At 32.8% G+C, this 18,431-nt stretch overlaps 3 protein-coding genes across 3 annotated transcripts; 1 reads left to right on the top strand and 2 right to left on the bottom strand.

The window, feature by feature from the left end:
* Nucleotides 1-1,221: 1,221 nt before the first annotated feature.
* Nucleotides 1,222-9,072, top strand: LOC100780323 (protein STRUBBELIG-RECEPTOR FAMILY 6). Its single transcript, XM_006583126.4, has 16 exons — nucleotides 1,222-1,520; nucleotides 3,538-3,661; nucleotides 3,763-3,834; nucleotides 3,915-3,980; nucleotides 4,074-4,145; nucleotides 4,246-4,317; nucleotides 4,719-4,790; nucleotides 4,881-4,946; nucleotides 5,045-5,104; nucleotides 5,195-5,493; nucleotides 6,008-6,312; nucleotides 6,670-6,941; nucleotides 7,204-7,336; nucleotides 7,981-8,117; nucleotides 8,226-8,382; nucleotides 8,565-9,072. Exons 1-16 carry the CDS (start codon nucleotides 1,436-1,438, stop codon nucleotides 8,712-8,714), a joined length of 2,142 nt encoding a protein of 713 aa, XP_006583189.1. The 5' UTR covers nucleotides 1,222-1,435; the 3' UTR covers nucleotides 8,715-9,072.
* Nucleotides 9,073-10,405: 1,333 nt separating this feature from the next.
* On the bottom strand, nucleotides 10,406-13,939 carry LOC100779787 (26S proteasome regulatory subunit 7). The gene is made up of 10 exons (XM_003528695.5): nucleotides 13,766-13,939; nucleotides 13,186-13,267; nucleotides 12,659-12,750; nucleotides 12,496-12,573; nucleotides 12,228-12,289; nucleotides 11,973-12,117; nucleotides 11,670-11,888; nucleotides 11,400-11,581; nucleotides 10,948-11,123; nucleotides 10,406-10,721 (listed from the first exon to the last, which is right to left on the bottom strand). Exons 1-10 carry the CDS (start codon nucleotides 13,850-13,852, stop codon nucleotides 10,564-10,566), a joined length of 1,281 nt encoding a protein of 426 aa, XP_003528743.1. The 5' UTR covers nucleotides 13,853-13,939; the 3' UTR covers nucleotides 10,406-10,563.
* Nucleotides 13,940-14,931: 992 nt separating this feature from the next.
* On the bottom strand, nucleotides 14,932-17,833 carry LOC100779253 (putative mitochondrial potassium-hydrogen exchange transporter). The gene is made up of 8 exons (NM_001255928.2): nucleotides 17,510-17,833; nucleotides 17,367-17,431; nucleotides 17,190-17,288; nucleotides 16,648-16,695; nucleotides 16,440-16,509; nucleotides 16,266-16,337; nucleotides 15,665-15,790; nucleotides 14,932-15,237 (listed from the first exon to the last, which is right to left on the bottom strand). Exons 1-8 carry the CDS (start codon nucleotides 17,705-17,707, stop codon nucleotides 15,091-15,093), a joined length of 825 nt encoding a protein of 274 aa, NP_001242857.2. The 5' UTR covers nucleotides 17,708-17,833; the 3' UTR covers nucleotides 14,932-15,090.
* Nucleotides 17,834-18,431: the final 598 nt, after the last annotated feature.

The raw sequence follows: 18,431 nt of genomic DNA, 5'->3' as shown, positions 1-18,431 counted from the left end.
TGTTGTAACTTGTACCTTTTTATTAAATTTATCTTATTGCTTTTACATAAGATAAAGTTTTTTTTGTTATTATTTGGGATATCTTTATATTACACTGTTTGCTTTAACCATTATATTATTTATTTTTTTATTTTAGCATTGTACTTTAAAGTATGATGATCAATTAATATGACAATAATAATATGCAATGGTATTGCCATGCTAGTCAAAACAATGAAAGTAAAGACATATATAATTAAGTGCACATATATATACTATTTTATTTTAAACTTAGCTGATAACATTTTAAGATATAATATAACATTAATGGTAGACTATACGACATGAAAATAATAGTAATTGAAACTTTAAAAAAAATTTAAAAATAAATTTTTAAATAATTTTTTTTTAGTGTAATATTTTATCTACAAAATTAAATTAAATTTATATAAAAAACATTTTTTTCATTTTACCTTTATCAACTATTCTAATGGATGATTTTACTAAATATTCATAGTTTAATAAGTTAGCTTAATAGTCTTTAGTCTTTGTCAGTTAATTTTTTAACCTTTAACTAATTTTATAAGTATTTTCCCTTAAAAAATTAGAAGGATGTTGATAATAAAATAGAAAATAAAATTCCATCATTTAATTGACATCGAAAGAGAGGAGAAATAAGTTTTTCAACTACTTTTATCAAATATAATCTTAAAAAAGTAGAAGGATTTCAATAAAGGAAGGAAAACAAAATTGTCAACCAAGGAAAAATCTAATTATTTAATTCAAAAGAGAGTAGAATCATAATGTACTGTTTTATTTTTATAAATATTAATTGAAGATATTTGAGTTAAATTTTTTTTTACAATCATTTAATTAATATATTAAAAAATTATAAATAGTTTTTTAGTCTCTACAATATCATAGAAGAGACAGAAGAGGCATTTTTTTAACTTTTATATTTTCTTTCTTTTTTATCTCTGTAAATTTTTTAATAAAATAAAAATAAAAACTTACTCTTATCTTCTCCATTCCCTCACAATAAACGCTATATACAAAAAATGATTTATACAATTAATCCGAAGCAAAATAGAAAATATTATACGGTTTTTTACGGTGGCCAGTGGACATGATAAAGATTCAAAGTTTGGAAATATTTCTTAAATATTTATTCAACAAAAAAAAAAAGGGTTTGCATATCTTCTTTTCCTATATATATAAAAGAGCATGGTAAGATGATAATAATAAATTTATTACAAAATATAGAATACACAATAATGTGATAAGGCATTTCGTGCTTGCCAGCTTTACTCGGCAATGGTGGCAACATATATAGGCAGCAACCCATAAAATATTATTATGAAAAATTGAAAATTAACGTAAAGGGGTTGATTGCACATCCTTTTTGCTTTCAGGGTTGGAAGAATTTTTGCGATAAAATATTTTTTCACCCAAAAAAATGGTGTTGGATCCAAGACTGGTGCTGGTGCTGTTCATCGGCACTTGCATTTTGGCCATCAATGGTGACACAGATCCAAATGACGGTTTGTGTCTTCTTTGATCTCACTCTCAGCTTTGCACTTTTCATCATTCTGTGTGTTTGTTGCGTTGTGCTAGTGTTAGTTAAGTCTGCTTCTTTCTTTGTTTTCTTCCCTTTTGCTTGCTTACATGTTTTTGTTTGGTTTTCAAGTTCCAACCTTGTTCTTTGGACAGCTCTGTCAATTCCCCAGCAGATTAGATTGATTTGGTCTATGTTTTGTGTCTGGTTTTATTGGTTTTTGTATCATAGTGAAGTTTGCCAGCTGATCTCTTCAGTGGCACTTGTTTAATTTTTTACCCTGAATGTTACTGATTACTCAGATTGATAGGGTGGCCTATGCTTTGTGTACCAATGATTTCAGCAAAAAAAAAGGATTTTTTTTAAAAAAAAATTAGTTTTTTTTTATGTTATTTTCAGTTGTGTTTGAGCTATCAGCTATGTGTTGTGTATGCTATGTAGCTGGTTGATGCAATTCTCACTTCTTTACTGCAGAGAATGTTGTCAACTAACAAGGATAGATTGAAACATCAGGAATTTGATGTAATAACACAGTTGCTATTTTCTTATATTTTATTCTTAAAGTACAGTTGAACGAATTTCCAAGTTCAAAAACAGGAGATGCCTGTTATAATAATATCCACTCAAGCTGCACAAAAACAAATTGCAACAGCTGAGTGGGACCCTTCGTCTTCCACTTTCATTCCATGTACTTGTTGTCTTTGATACTGTGTTTTCTGTTTGATGTTCAAATTTGTCCTTCTTGTATGATGATGTCTAATTCATTAAAAAAAAGAAAAAGAAAAAGAAAGAAACCTAAGAACTCTCTATGAGAAGATTTAGCTACAAAGATTGCAGCTCAATCTTGCTTCTGTTCTCCCTAAGGGAATAAATGTAACAATCTTAATAAAGCACTAGACCTCATGTGAGTGACATCTTGAGCTGTTAAAAGCTCGCCATTCTATGGCTGCTCTCCATCCTTTGTAGTAGGTCTCAGCATTCACTTGTATCACGAGGTTGATTGCTTTATTACTAATAAGAGTAACCTTGAACTATGGTAGCTGCATTTCTGCTAAATTCCAAAATCCTTCTCAACTTTGTTCTGGGCTTTATGTAATGAATCTTGACCTGCCATATTTCTGTATAAAATTTGAAGTATTACATTGTGATCGTAACAACACCACTAGTATGCTGGATTCTATCTTTAGCTATATGAAATTTCTGATATATCAATCACTAGCGTCTTGTAGGCTCTAGCCATCTATTTAAGGTTTGGGAATGCTTGCATGGAATTAGTAACCTTTTTTTTACTGATTTTTGCATCTTATTATTCATGTCCGATGTAATCCTCTACGCATATTTATTCTTCTTTTGTTATCAACTACCTCGTACTTGACCAGCAACTTGCTCTGCTTTGTGATACTTTGAATGTATAAAATGTTGGCTTGGTGAACATCTGATATTAAATTTTCTACTAAACCCAATGATGAACTCTTGTAAATTTAAGTACGTGATGGTTTAAAACCCTTGCATATTTACTCTTATTTGGTAAGTGGCTAGGTGATGTGAATAGGTTTTCTTTATGTTCCTCTATAGTCAGTAATATTACTTTTCATGAACTTACATGCATCCATTAATTTAATCTCATATCATGCCAATTTGGCTGAAGAGACTGCAATGCATCATTTTAAGAATCCCTAATGAATTTTAGTTTCTTTATTGTTAATTTTTTCTTTCTTGATGTTTAAGGGTGTAAAGTCAATATCATGAATTTCAAATCTTCAATGTGAACATTTTCTGAATTCAGACTGAGAAGATTTAATGATTAATTTGTTCACTTATGCTTAGAAGTGATAAATGCTATCATCATAGGTTCCATTCCATAGTTGGCAAATAGTGTTCATATCTTAAAATATGTAAAAAGGATGGTAGTGCAGACACTAATGTAATAGAAATCTATAATGAACTTTCTATTTTACATGTCCAGGGTTTACCAACTATCTTTTTCTTAATGTTTGATGCAGTTGCTTCTCTAAAGGTTTTGTTTCAAAGTATGAACTCACCATCCCAGCTAAATTGGAATGGTGATGATCCTTGTGGACAGTCGTGGCAAGGCATCACTTGCTCTGGCAATCGAGTCACAGAGATGTGAAGTCGCAATCTCTCTTTCACTTTATATGTCTTGATTGTTATTGCTTTTGGTGCTGTGATTTCTGATGATTATTCATTTATTTTCCACTTCTTATCAGTAAGTTACCTGGTCGTTCACTTTCTGGATCTTTGGGTTACCAGCTAGAACCCATGTCATCTGTGACAAACCTGTAAGTTAATGGTCTCATTCATCATATAACCAGTTTTATATGTATTGTAATTATTCTTACGACCATGTAAAATTCTGCAGAGACTTGAGTAACAACAACCTTGGTGGCACCATACCATACCAACTTCCTCCTAATCTGCAGTACTTGTATGTTTCTATATCTTTTATTACTTTTTTCTTGATTTTTGTTCTGATATTATAATTCATTAATTTCTAACATTCATGTTTCTTTGGATGCAGAAATCTTGCTAATAATAATTTCAATGGGGCAATCCCCTATTCCCTTTCTGAAAAGACTTCGCTTATAGTCCTGTGTGTAATCATCTTCTTAACTTCTTGTAAACTTCTTATTGTATAAACCTCCTTCACAAGCAACTGGAATCATTTTTTTAATTTAATCTTCCTTATGCAGGAATCTTGGTCACAATCAGCTCCAGCAAGCACTTAATGTTGATTTCCAAAAGCTTTCTTCCCTCTCTACATTGTGAGATTTCCTATTCCTCCTGCCCTTCAACAATATAAAAAGTAGTCTAGATGTCTATCAAGTTTATGTTAACTATAAAATATTGTTTGTTTTCATTTTCAGTCTGAGATTTTATGTGTTTTGTTATGGATCAATTTCCATTTTGCATTTAGTAATTTCACAATATTACTTCTGATCCCATGTTTAAGATAATGTTTGTTATTCTTCTGTGCAAAATGATCCATATACATTGGCTATTGCACTATATTCTACAACATGTGCTTCTGGTGGTTTAAAATATCCACACTTTTGTCATAGGTAACAATGGAGGGTATTTTGTTTCATATGCTCGAAGTAAAGTATGTTAGAATTTGGTTCGGTGACAGTTCAGGGCCAGGTATAATATCTATTATTTGTTGCAGGGATCTCTCCTTCAATTCTTTGACGGGTGACCTGCCTCAGACTATGAGCTCACTTTCTAGCATAAGAACCATGTAAATGTCTAACTTTTCTTTTTGTTTATCCATTTTTCTGCTAATACTTACATGGTGTTGATTACATTCTGAGTTGACTTGTTTATGTAGGTATCTGCAAAACAACCAGTTTACTGGCACCATTGATGTCCTTGCTAATCTGCCTCTTGATACTTTGTATGTTTCTGTTTCATATAATAGCTTTGGAATGTCCTTTCCTATATTTCAATAGAAGTACCTTTTCAGTTCTATTTATGTTCTTAAATTTATCTCAGGAATGTGGGAAACAATCATTTTACAGGCTGGATACCAGAACAATTGAAAAACATAATACAGTAAGCATTGCCATTATCAGCAATGTTTGTTAGAATCAATTTTTCGTCATCAATTCTATAAATCTTGAAAATGGTCAAATTTGATGACAGAAAGGATGGTAATGCATGGAGCTCGGGACCTGCACCCCCACCTCCTCCTGGGACACCTCCAGCAGTAGCAAGAAACCGAAATCACAAATCTGGTGGACATAGCCCATCAGATGGTGGCTCAAGTGACGGTGGAGGCAAAAAATCTGGTATAGGAGGTGGTGGAATTGCTGGAATAGTGATCTCCATCTTGGTTGTTGGGGCAATAGTAGTATTCTTTCTGGTGAAGAGAAGACCCAAAAAGTCATTTAATGATGTTGAAAAGCTTGACAATCAACCCTTGGCTCAAAATGAAGTGCACGGTCTGCATTTTATTCTTGCATACTATTGAAAAATTATTTTCATTTTTTTATTAAGGTCTCCCTTATTTTAGGTCAATGTATATTCATAACATTTCACTTATTTGTAGGTTCACCCTTCATTCTTCTTAAATCTCTTTCTCTATTGATGCTTAACTATGATATGCATAATTCTGCCTTTGATAAATGAATTTTGCAATTCAATCTATAATATTGTCGGATAATCTGTATTTGAACTGTAAGGCAAGTTAGTAGCAATTACTTCAACACTTTTGTCGGGGACAGATGCATGCTTGGCACCATAGCTGTGACTACACTAGAGAAAGCTTATTTTTGTTATAATTAGTTGTGCCAAACTGCACCACTAATTAGAAAATGACTGGGCTGTCTACAGTCTTTCTTTAATGGAAATGACAGCCTTGTCTTAATGCTTTCAGTTTAATTTTTAGCCATTAAGTTATTCTTCTTTCATTATGTTCTGATTGAAATTGACATATTAATATCTGTCATGATGCAGAAATGAATTCCATGCAAACTTCATCTGTAATTGATTTGAAGACATTTGATACATCTGCGACCCCAATAAGCCTTAAACCTCCACCTTTTGATCGTCACAAATCATTTGATGAAGACGAGTTTTCAAACAAGCCCGTTATAGTCAATAAGCCCACTAAAGTCAAGAAGACCGTAACAGCTCCTACAAATGTAAAATCATATTCTATAGCTGACCTGCAGATTGCTACTGGATCCTTCAGTGTGGAGCAACTTCTTGGTGAGGGGTCTTTTGGACGTGTATACCGTGCTCAATTTGATGAGGGAAAGGTATTCCTTACCTGTTGTTTGCTGCAAATACACCTCTATATCTAATGCTGGTAGCAGAGATATATAATTCCAAAATAGAATTGTCACATTATATAATTTTGGTAGAAGGGGTCAAATCTGAATAGTTTCAATATGAAAGCATGTGAATGCATGTGCTGATGATGCATCTTTTAAGTCTTACGGCTATACAAGTATAAAATCAAAGAAGTCGGAGAAGTCCTGCTGCATGTAGATGCCACACGTACAGCCAATAGCTCCCAATAAATACCATGGACTTTTCTATAATAGACCGTGCCTAGAATCTATGTATATGTTTATTAATTGTTTTGATTTGGTTTTCTCCTGAAAATGTTGTAGGTTCTTGCCGTGAAGAAGATAGATTCATCTGTCCTTCCCAATGATATGTCTGATGATTTTGTAGAACTGGTTTCAAACATATCCCAATTGCATCATCCCAATGTGACCGAGCTTGTAGGTTATTGTTCAGAGCATGGACAACACCTACTAGTCTATGAGTTTCATAAAAATGGATCACTTCATGACTTCCTTCACCTACCTGATGAGTATAGTAAACCATTGATATGGAATTCTCGTGTGAAGATTGCTTTGGGGATTGCTCGTGCTTTAGAGTAAGTTAGTTGTTTGTTAATGTAGATAGAAGATCTTGATATTACATTTATAAGGAGGTTTTGCGTCATTTCATATTATGTTAAACCTTATGACTGAATCTGGTTTTCTATTTACTTATTTGCTGAAGAAACTAGGGACTTTTACTATTAATAGGAAGTTTAGACAGATCTAATAGAAGACAACATAGTTTTGGACTTCAAGCATCAATGTAAATTTTTGCCCTGAGAATCAACAACCTAACTCTACTTGTTTTTCTCCTAGGTACCTACATGAAGTTTGTTCACCATCTGTTGTTCATAAGAATATAAAGTCGGCCAACATATTGCTTGATACAGATTTTAATCCTCATCTTTCCGACAGTGGATTGGCAAGCTATATTCCAAATGCAAACCAGGTGACTTTAGTTTTTTTTTAACATAACGGCTTTATGCTATGAATTGATGTTTGTATAGTTAGATGTGTGATGGTGTTTGACCAGGGTAGTTCACTTTGTTTTTCTAATTTTTAGGTTTAACTAATTCTCATTTTTCAGTTTTGAACCGATTGTTCAATTCTTAACTCTAATTCTTTAGTTGATATTGCCATATATGTTATTGTCAAGTATAACAATTAGGGAAAGAAAGTGAGAATGGTTGTACATATAAAATATTTTGCATTAACAACCATTGGCTTCAGTTTCCTTGCCTCTCTCCTAAAAGCTTAAGCTGTTACTTAAAGCATAGGCAATGCACAAGCCACCCTACATTTGTTGGCTGCTGGTTAGGAGTGAGAGGCTTGGGTAATTGGCACGAGGTCATAAGTTTGAACCTTATTGCCACCATTTGAATAGAAAATAAAATTAACTTAATTATGAAGTACTAGCAAGGGTTGAATTTCAGACCACTCTGGTTAAGACAGCTTAAGATTGGATAGATAGTGCTTGTGTCAATCATTGGCAATAATACTGACAGCCCTCTTACTGAATGCTATTTCTTCCTTTGCCCACCGGCATTTACATTCTAAAAGTATTAGAAGTTCTAACTAATTTCTCATGTTCAGGTATTGAACAATAATGCTGGATCTGGATATGAAGCTCCCGAAGTTGGCTTGTCTGGTCATTATACTCTTAAGAGTGATGTTTATAGCTTTGGAGTTGTCATGTTGGAACTTCTTAGTGGACGGAAACCATTTGATAGGTGAAAGATTGATATACCTTTAAGTAACATAACAGTTTTACTTTTACATGTACACACTTTCAAACATAAATGGGCACATGCCTGATTGTTAAAACGTTCCTTCTTCAGCTCAAGGCCGAGGTCTGAGCAGGCTTTGGTTCGATGGGCAACACCTCAACTCCACGATATCGATGCCCTGGCTAAAATGGTTGATCCTACATTGGAAGGATTATACCCTGTGAAGTCCCTTTCTCGATTTGCGGATGTTATTGCTCTGTGTGTTCAGGTAATGTCAGTCATGTTTCATCTTAATTTTTATTTAGTGAATAGGCTGTACATCACTTGTTTTGGGAGTCTAATTGAACTGTAGCTTGGGGTAAGTTCAAGCATTGGGGTACCCTTGGGGATGAACAACATTTACATGTATTAATCCATTATCATGTTATTCTAATTTTACTTTTGGGGCAGCCGGAGCCGGAATTCCGACCACCTATGTCAGAAGTGGTTCAAGCGCTGGTTCGGTTAGTGCAGCGTACTAACATGAGCAAGAGGACGTTTGGAACTGATCAAGGAGGATCCAACAGAGGGGGTGATGACCAAGATACACAAGACATGTAAATGGGAACAAAAAAGGCTTGTGTTGATAGAATGGCAGAAAAGGAAATGATATTCTTCAGATTTTTATCACTTCTTTCTAACCCCCTTCAGCCAGTTTATGTTCTGAGTTAGAGGATTGCACCTTTGATTATTGAAGCTAGAGACAATTTCTTGGTGTATGATTTTGCGCTATTTCTTCTATTGGTGGTATAAATTTCAATAATTTAACCTTTTTGCGAAATTGAAGCTGGGTTACGATTGATGGTTGCAATCTTGTTGTAATAACTAGGAATCATAACAAGCTTTTTCATCGTATTTTGTGATTGTATGGGTCCAATATTTTGTATTAGTCTAAATAAATACACCTGTGTTGGGGTCATTTTACTCCTCTGCTTAATCTTCATCAGAATATAATTAACGAACTTATAAGTAAGCCGTTTTGTGTTTAAGCTAATGAAGCGGTGTGAAAGGCTCATCATAGTTTAATATAACAATGTTTGGCTCTTATATCAACCATTAACTCAAATCTCAAACTTGTCACAGCATGTTAATTACTTGAGCTATGAAGAATTTTAGATGCTAACCCGTCTTGCTTATATCTATAGCTTTTAGGGGATAGGAGCACACCCAATGTGAACCCATTTTTTTTATGGTACTGCTTGACATTTTCTATTTTTCTTCTCTTTTTACCTTGTACAGTTTTCATGGGGAATGAATACACCACATTTCTATCTTTTTTTATCTGTGCTGTTTTCCAACTAACGTTTTCAAATCGAACGTCATCGTTGAATAAACACCACAATTTGTTAAATCTTTGAATAAGTCATGATAATAAGCTCACGTTCTTTTAAGAAATATATTTCTTTAAAATAAAAACTAACTACATATTAAAAAAACTTTATTGGTATATGTAACTAATTTTTATTTTTATTTATATCAAAGTTGTTTTATTTTTTAACCTTTTCATTTTATTTATTCATTGCATATTTCTATACTATTTTTTTTAACAAGTATAAACACAATAATGCAATTGAAAAATTAATAATAATATCTTAAACTTTGAATAAGAGAAATAAAAATGAAAAATTAATTCTATCTTAAAATACATATACTAATAGATAAAAACTCTTTACACGAGAATTCTCACTCATTAAATAAACTCTACTTAACAAGTACATATATTAATTTCACCCTATAATATAACGTATTAATAGATAAAATAGTTCTAAATCTTCTTTTTCTTATTAATTTTCCAATTTAATAAATGAAATATAAGATATTTTGCTTTGTATAGACCGATTATTCAAATCGATGTGAGTAAACTAATGAACTCGGATATACAGGCACACGTACAATTTTCATTATAAAAAATACACTGTAACTATTTCTCCAGAGCGTATATAATGAAAACAATTCTTATTTATAATCTAACCTATATAATCATGCATAAATGATTAAAATTAAAAATTAATTCACCGTATGATCACTTATATAATCATGAACATTCATCTTTTTATATTCAAATAACATCTAGTAATTTATATTGTTCTTATTTTCACAATAACCATTTTCATCTAACAACTTAAATCAATTTTCCTTATATCCATCCTAATCAATTTCTCCATGCAAATGACAATACGAGGATAGTTTTTCCCCAATAACGAACAACTACCATTGATAACAAGTATATTCTTCAAAAGGCTAAAAGAAGGTTTTGCTCTCAATTTTGGATGTAACATGAAGGAAACGTTTGCTACAGACAAAGATGCATTCAAACAGGAGTTAAATAGAAAGAATCGCATGCCCTTCAATTTTCAGGGGAAAATAAAGATAAAGCTACTATGGTCTCGGGAAAAGATGAAAGAATAACTCAGTTGTAGACCATATACTTGGGAGTTGCACTGAACTTCTGGTATCCTTTGATGACTTTATTTACTGCATCAAGGAAGTCTTTCTCTGTTACAGTCTTCCTCCGGGCACGGATAGCATACATACCGGCTTCTGTGCATACACTCCTTATATCAGCTCCTGGAGACAACAAAAAGTATTTATCAGAAAACCAATGTCTAGAAATCCTAAAGCATGAAGCAACAATGTTGGATAGCAAAGCTTTAGGAAATGAGAAAAAAATCCATCAACCAGAAACAAGTTTGACCAATAAGTATACTAGCAGAATGTTGAAATCCTTAATAGATTGATGATCAAAAGTACAAGATAAATTATAAATTTCCCAGTTTCAAAATAATGTTGGTACCAGTGGAATTTGGGCAAAGCCGAGCCAGAAGTTCAAATCGAATATCCCTTTCGCAGTTCATGGTTCTTGTGTGTATCTTGAATATCTGCGTCCTACTCTCTAAGTCAGGAAGGCCAAACTCAACTTTACGGTCCAATCGCCCAGGCCGCAGTAGTGCTGGATCTAGAGTGTCAGGCCTAGAAATTGTTGACAAAAAGACATGACCATAAGCCCAGGTTAGCAGCACTGAAACATCCAAATTGAAGACAATCATTCACAGAATCATGCAGCATTTTCAAAGGAAGTTATATTGCAACCTTGATTTGTAATTCTTTTTCTAACAAGAGGATGAACAGACACTCAGTGATATGACCTTACAAGAAAAAATGAATTTGAAAGGGCATTTGGAATGCATCATCATTATGGAAAGACTCGCATTGCAGAGACATGCTCTCACAATAAAATCAACCAACCTATTAGTTGCCATCAAAACTTTGATGTTTCCCCGAGCATCAAACCCATCAAGCTGATTCACAATTTCAAGCATGGTGCGCTGAACCTCATTGTCACCACCAACGCCATCATCAAATCGTGCACCTCCAATTGCATCAACTTCATCAAAAAACACAATGCATGCCTTCTTTGAACGAGCCATCTAAAAATGAGAAAATTTTAGTCAAATGATTTATTTTCATGGAAACAATGATAAAAAAAAGCTAGAGGACGAGTCTTGTGCATTTTACCTGAAATAGTTCACGAACCATCCTAGCCCCCTCACCAACATATTTCTGAACTAGCTCACTTCCAATAACCCTTATAAAACAAGCATCAGTCCTATTAGCCACAGCCCTGGCTAAAAGTGTTTTCCCAGTTCCTGGGGGGCCATAACAAAGAACACCCTTTGGAGGATCAATCCCAAGCTTGACAAATTTCTCTGGATGAAGCATGGGAAGTTCAACAACCTTGCAGTGAAATTACAAATTAGTGACACGTGACTTATCTACTTCATTATAAATGTAAAATAAGTAAAAATTCCAATGACTTACTTCTCGCATCTTTTCAATCTGCTCCTTACAACCGCCAACATCATTATATGTTACATCTGGCTTCTCTTCAACAGTCATCATGGTCACACTTGGATCAATTTTTGGAGGCAAAGGAATCTGAATCTGATATTTATTTCTATCAACCCTGCAATGATAAAATGAAGGTCAAACAAACAAGCATACAACAAGGCCATAGAGTTCCTCTTCTTTCTATGGTTATACATTCTAGCATCAAATTACTTATTGGAGGCATACCCAACACGCATCCCTTCCTCTATGTCAGTGGGGGAAACCTTGTCTCCTAGCCCAACAACAAACTGCCATCATCAAAGCAGAAGGTAATGGTATATTAGGTGCAACATGGCAACTTCAAAAGGGGGGGAAAATCATGGCATTTCACATAGCATAAGACAAGACCAGCAAGAAATATCTTGATTAACAAGTGATGCCAGATATATTCAAACAACTATCTGATAGATCAGGGAAATATGAAAAGATTGTTATTAAACAAAAATATAGGCACCTTTGCAATCTGCTTCACATTGATAACATACTTGGCATCTTCAGAATTTGGGTTTATAATCTTTGTGCACCTTGCCACCTGTTCAATAAATAACCATAGTTAGCAAATCCTGCAAATATTAAAACACTTAGAACAAATTCCACTAAATAAAACAAATAATCACCTGAAGAGGCTGCTCCTCCTGCATCATTTGCTTATCAGAAACAAGATCCCACTGGCTTGGTGCAGCTAAACCAGTATCAGACTCCTTTATACCTATTGTAACAACAGGAAGCAAACATTTAAGGAGGTGTACAAGTGTTAACAGCATCCAGTCCATACAATTAGGACAACCAGTATAAACTATAAATGCAACGAAAAACAGAACATCTACACAATAACAATTATTAGCCCCTTCAGTTTTTTTTTCATGGTTAATGACTGATAGCAATGAACAAACTACTGCTATCACCTATTGAGTATTGACAAGACATAATAAATTTAGATCTAGAAAAAATACAATTAAGGAACCACTTGTGACCCATCACCCATCAAAAAGGAAAAGGAGAGTAGAGGCACACAAGCTACACAACAAGACCCACCCAAAAAAAAGATATGAGATGTAGCTTTTTTTTTTTAATTTAAACAATTAAAATTATTTACCAAGCAGAATAATGAATTGCAGTAACAAACTAAATCTTTTGCACATACCACATAAGTCATTCACTTTCTTGGCCATATCTTTGATTTCCTTCTCCGCCTTTTTTATGCTTGTGGAGTAAGGTCCCAAACCCTGTGGAAGCCAAAATACACAATAAAAGACTGTTTATAATTATAAATATACTGATGATTATAAAACCACTGATTAGAAGTGAACACGTAGCTACCACAAACACCAATTACACAAACCCCAAAACTAGCAACCTCAAACTCTTGCCATCTAAAACAACCTATCGAAATCTTTATTTATCCCTTTCATTTTCCGGAACAAACTCTAAGCTTCCTAGATTTCCAAATCAATAAAAGAAGTTCAAAGATACAGACTTTAACCGACCCCACGATCCAAAATCAGAATTAAGTGAAAGTAGGTCATCAAAGTAAATTTTCCCCAAAAATACTAAGCAATTAGAATCCATTAGCAGCAGAGTTGAAAGAAAATCAGAATAGGATTCTTTTGGGATGGCACAACAAAAGTAAAAAAAATAAGATTCTTAAAAAACCAAGATCTGCTTGGCAAAAAACCAGAAAAGGGAAATTAGGAAATTAGGGTTTTAGAGAGAGGAAAGCATACGTAGGTCTTGAGGAGGGCGATGTCATCCTCGTCGAGAGGTCGAGGGTTCTTCTCGTCTTTGAGATCGTCTTCGTGTTCAATCGCCATTGATGATTCTTTCTTGGGAGAGAGGAGAAGCGATGCCAAGTGATTCAATTGAAGTTGTAATCAAGTTTGGCATCAGCTGTGCCATTTTATACGAGAGAAGAAATTTATATTAAAATATTAATACTTTTTGTTAAAATAATAATACTTTTTTTTCTATGGAAAATATTAATACTAGTAATTTTTTGACAGCCAAAATATTAATACTAATTAAACAAGCAAAAATTTAACATCATCATTATTATAAATATAATATTTTTTTGGCTTTTTTTTTAACTTGCGTTCTGGGAACGTTTTGAGCAAGACAGCGGTAATTTCTTGTTCAATCTTTTTCGGATTTACATTGATTAATAAAATATATAAACTTGTCCTCTAAAATATATATATATATATATATATATATAAACTCGGTTTTATATCTTGAAGGCTTTTGTGTTTTTCTTATTAAAAATTCTAATATGCATCTTTATTCTTTCGTAGAACCATAATTTAAAAAAATACTAAAAAATAATAAATCTAAGAATCTCGACATATAACAGAATATATATTCACATGGAGTAGATTCACTCCTACTAAAATTACATCGGCAAAAATATGCTTTTAATTTTTTTTTTATTTGGGTCATTTTTGTTTTACTTCTTAAATTTAAATTTGTTTATTTAGTTCCTCAATTTCAAAAATAAAAATAAAAATTAGGTCTTTTCATAAATAAAAATATTTTTTGGAATTGAAAGATTAAAAATATAAATTTAAATTTGGAAGACCAATAACAAAAATGGCTCAAAAACTTATTTAATCCAATTGCTAGATTTAGATCAAGAATCAATTTTCAATGTATGTCATTCATTGAAAAGATTAGGCATAAATTCAAAAACTAAATTGACATACGAAATATTCAATAGAAAATCAACTATGACAGTTTCAAACCAAATTTCATCCCAACATAACCTGAGCGTGGCTCAGCAACTCATGAACCCTTTAGAAATTGAACCCAATTTCCTCCGAGGCTATGTGTCCTAGGTGAATTTTCGAGCCTTACCACGCTATGTGTCCTTGGACCATTCATACAGTTAAGTCAATTGTTCTCAGTTAAGTCAATTGTAGAACGTGAAAAAATATTCACAAGTAACATATATTGATAAACGAGTTACTATCAACCAAAAAATATGGGTAAAAATTTATGGCATTGTGAAGTAAGTGGATTGAATAGAAAATTCTAATGCAAGTTGTTACAAAACTGATTAAAAGACGGACTTCTCGTATTTTATAACATCTACTGGGTTCAAGTCATAGATCTTGCAAATGTTTATGATGGCATGTTGACTAAGACTCTCTTGACCATCTTCTAGATGGACAAGATTCTCAAGTTCTTTGGATGGCCTCAACACCTGATTCATACATTTATCAAAGAGAGATGCGTCAGTGAGTATGCTTATATTGTTAAAAGCAAATATCATATATTTACTAAGAATTGGACTATGTGCGGGAAATGTTGTGACAACAAAAATTTGTTCCTTTTTATTTATGAGATTTTGTACATGTGTATACAAAAAAACTTAAAACAATGAGGGATAATAATAATTATACACAATTTTTATTTTTTTGTTCAAATAATTATGCATGAGTTAATCAAACAACACTTAAATTCATCAAAAGCTAATACATACATGAAAATTGTAAATTAACACAATAAATTAATATACCAAAAATAGTTTTTAGCTCATGCATGACATAATTTAAAGTCTGCAAGGGAGGTGAAGCACTATGAACTCACCAATATCTCTTCTAACAGAAGAGAATATGTAAAGGGCTTACCCAACAAGGTTCATTTGAACTATGTCTTTGACTTTTAGATTCCTTGTGCTCAGTTTTCTTTTCATATGTACAAGTGTTTGAAGTCTTGCTGTTATCTGAGACTAGTTGAAACAGCCTCTCACTTCCCTAAACAAAATTATATTAAAAAGAAAATTAATTCAAGAAAAATGTTGTCAAAAGCCAAACTCCAAACATTATACTCAGAAGTCTAAACCTAAGGAATAAGGATCATCAAGAATGACATCATCCTAATCAAAGGTTAACATAATGTAAGGCAAATCCTTGGACAAATTGACAACTATACAAGAACCATACAACTTTTTTAGTTACTTCTAAATCAAATGATGCCCGTAGTGATTTCCACTGCCGAATCCCTACATTTGAAACATACAAGTTGACTAGTTGGATTTACAAACAACATCTCATGATATTCATAATTACTTTAGAATATTTAAACAGTCAGCTTGGCAAGATTATAATATATAAAAAAATCACTCTTACATCAAATTAGTAAGTTGAGACACACATATTAACACGCGAATGACAGGAGGAGGAAAATAATAGATTGCAAGTACTGTACAAAGTTAGCAATAGAACGAACCTGCAAGGCTCTCCAATGAGAATAAGTGCGAAATAAAACCCAGAAGAACGGAACATTAGGCAAAGGTAAAATCTGCAATGTAAAATTAAGATGTGGATATCAATTGAAAAAAAAAAAAGAATGAATTACATATTAAAGAGTAAAAATACACAAAACGTAACAATCGGTACTTACGCTAAGTGCTGAAGTCAATGGAATCAACGAAACTAAACCGTATAAGTAATTCCGATGGATAACTGCTCCCCTGTAAACACATAACAGTACGAAGTTGAAGTAGTAACACTGAAATTAAATCACAAGACACAGTAACAAATTCCAGGTTAACATAGAAAGTGATTTTTTTCTAGCACAGCCAGTAGAATGGGGGAGGAGCAAGAATTACCTCACAGCAATGTGTCTTAGTCTTCGACGAACAAGTTGAGCATTCAAACTGAAAATGTATTATTAAATGTTATTGCTATACAAGGTTGAAAAAAGAAAAGCAAAACTATCCATAGTGCTAAATTTTCTTCTTAACATCATGTTCCCCATAAATGTTCAAAAATGAGATGATTCTGTAGAGAACATAACAACAAAATCTATATATAAGTACAGAAAAGAAAATAGGTTCTCTCAAACAAGGATAACTATGATATTTAAAATGAAAATCCAAGATAAAACCACCCGGAAAAGCCTCTAGATGCAAAGAAGACATAATTTAATCTCTCATTCACACTGCTCCATTATCGTCATTGAATATCAAGAAAGTGCAAGAGTTGAACAATGGCAACTTGATCGGTTAAATCTAGTAACCACAAACAAACAACAAAAAGATCAACAAAAAGAGAGAGGACACATTTCATTCAATGGTAGTAAAATAAAAGTAAAACTTCAAACAAACAGCACCCTTTGACAAGCCATGTAAACAAAGAGTCCAGCACCAACCTTGATGGATAAATGATTTCAACACTAGTGATTTCCTTCGATATAGACTTCAAAAATATCTCAGAGGGCTTAACCCGCGACAAGAGCCGCAACCCCAACCTGCAAAAAAAAAAACTCGAAATCAAGAACATTACAGTAATAAACAACTTCACCACTAAACAACAAAACAAAACTAACCCATGAATCTTGTTCTTGAAAGACCCCTCCGGCGCCTTCTCCAAGCCAATCCAAGCATTATTCATCTACGACCCACAACAGCCAAAGAGTAAAAACGAGATGCCCATAAAGAGAAAGACACGAGAAAAGAAGAAAAATGTCACCTTGTTGGCGATGTAATCGACAAAGAGCTCAGTTTTGGTGTTCAGGGGTTTATCACCAACGTTGATGTTGGTCCACAAGTCTTTGAGGGTTGAGGGGGATTGAGAGGAAGCATGGGAAGCGGAGAGAGAGTGATCGATGGTTCTGGAGAAGCACCAGTTCCTGCCTCGTATTGGGAACACAAACAATTTGGCTCTCATGGTGATGGTGATGCCTCCAAAACCCTTTGGACTAAAACCCTAGGAAAGAGGAATTTGGGTGTATATTCTGGAATAAGAAGAATGTGGGTTGGAGAAGGAAAAAAGAATGGCGAAAGAAAGTAAAAATCGACGCGGTTTGTGGTCCAAAGAGAGGAACCTACCTATGAATAGGGATGAACAGAAACAGTGACAGTGGTGAAGTAATAATAATGGGAAAGGAAATCAAACGAGCAAACGACCAAAGGCATCTTTTTTAAAAAAATTTTAACAAGTGGAGTAAAATTTAAATTAATATCTTGAATGGATCAATAATTTCTCAATTGAAAGTTATTTTACAATTTTTTTAAAGTTTTTTTTTTCACACCACTTTAAAGTTGTAATGGATCTTTTTTCACTGAAGTTCTAAATTATTTTATGATTTTAATTTTTTTTTCAAGTAAGATATTTTTTAATATTAAATAATTTTTTATTTTAAATATTTAATGAATTAGTATATGTTATTTTAGTTTTATTTAATATTTTTTATATTATTTCATTTTATTATTTTTTATATTTAATATTTTGTATATTTTTTCACCAATATTAGAATTATTATTTGTTTCATAAATTAAAAAGTAAAAAAACTTAAATTTAAATAAAATATTAAAATGTACTTTGTTTAGCAAAAATATTGAAATGTTTGTTATTAACATTAACAAATAATATTAATTTATAATTTATCAAA

This window comes from Glycine max, chromosome 7, assembly GCF_000004515.6.
Source record: "Glycine max cultivar Williams 82 chromosome 7, Glycine_max_v4.0, whole genome shotgun sequence".
NCBI classification, from domain to species: domain Eukaryota; kingdom Viridiplantae; phylum Streptophyta; class Magnoliopsida; order Fabales; family Fabaceae; genus Glycine; species Glycine max.
The sequence above is the reverse complement of the archived record's forward strand: the minus strand, read 5'-3'. Positions and strand labels throughout refer to the sequence as shown.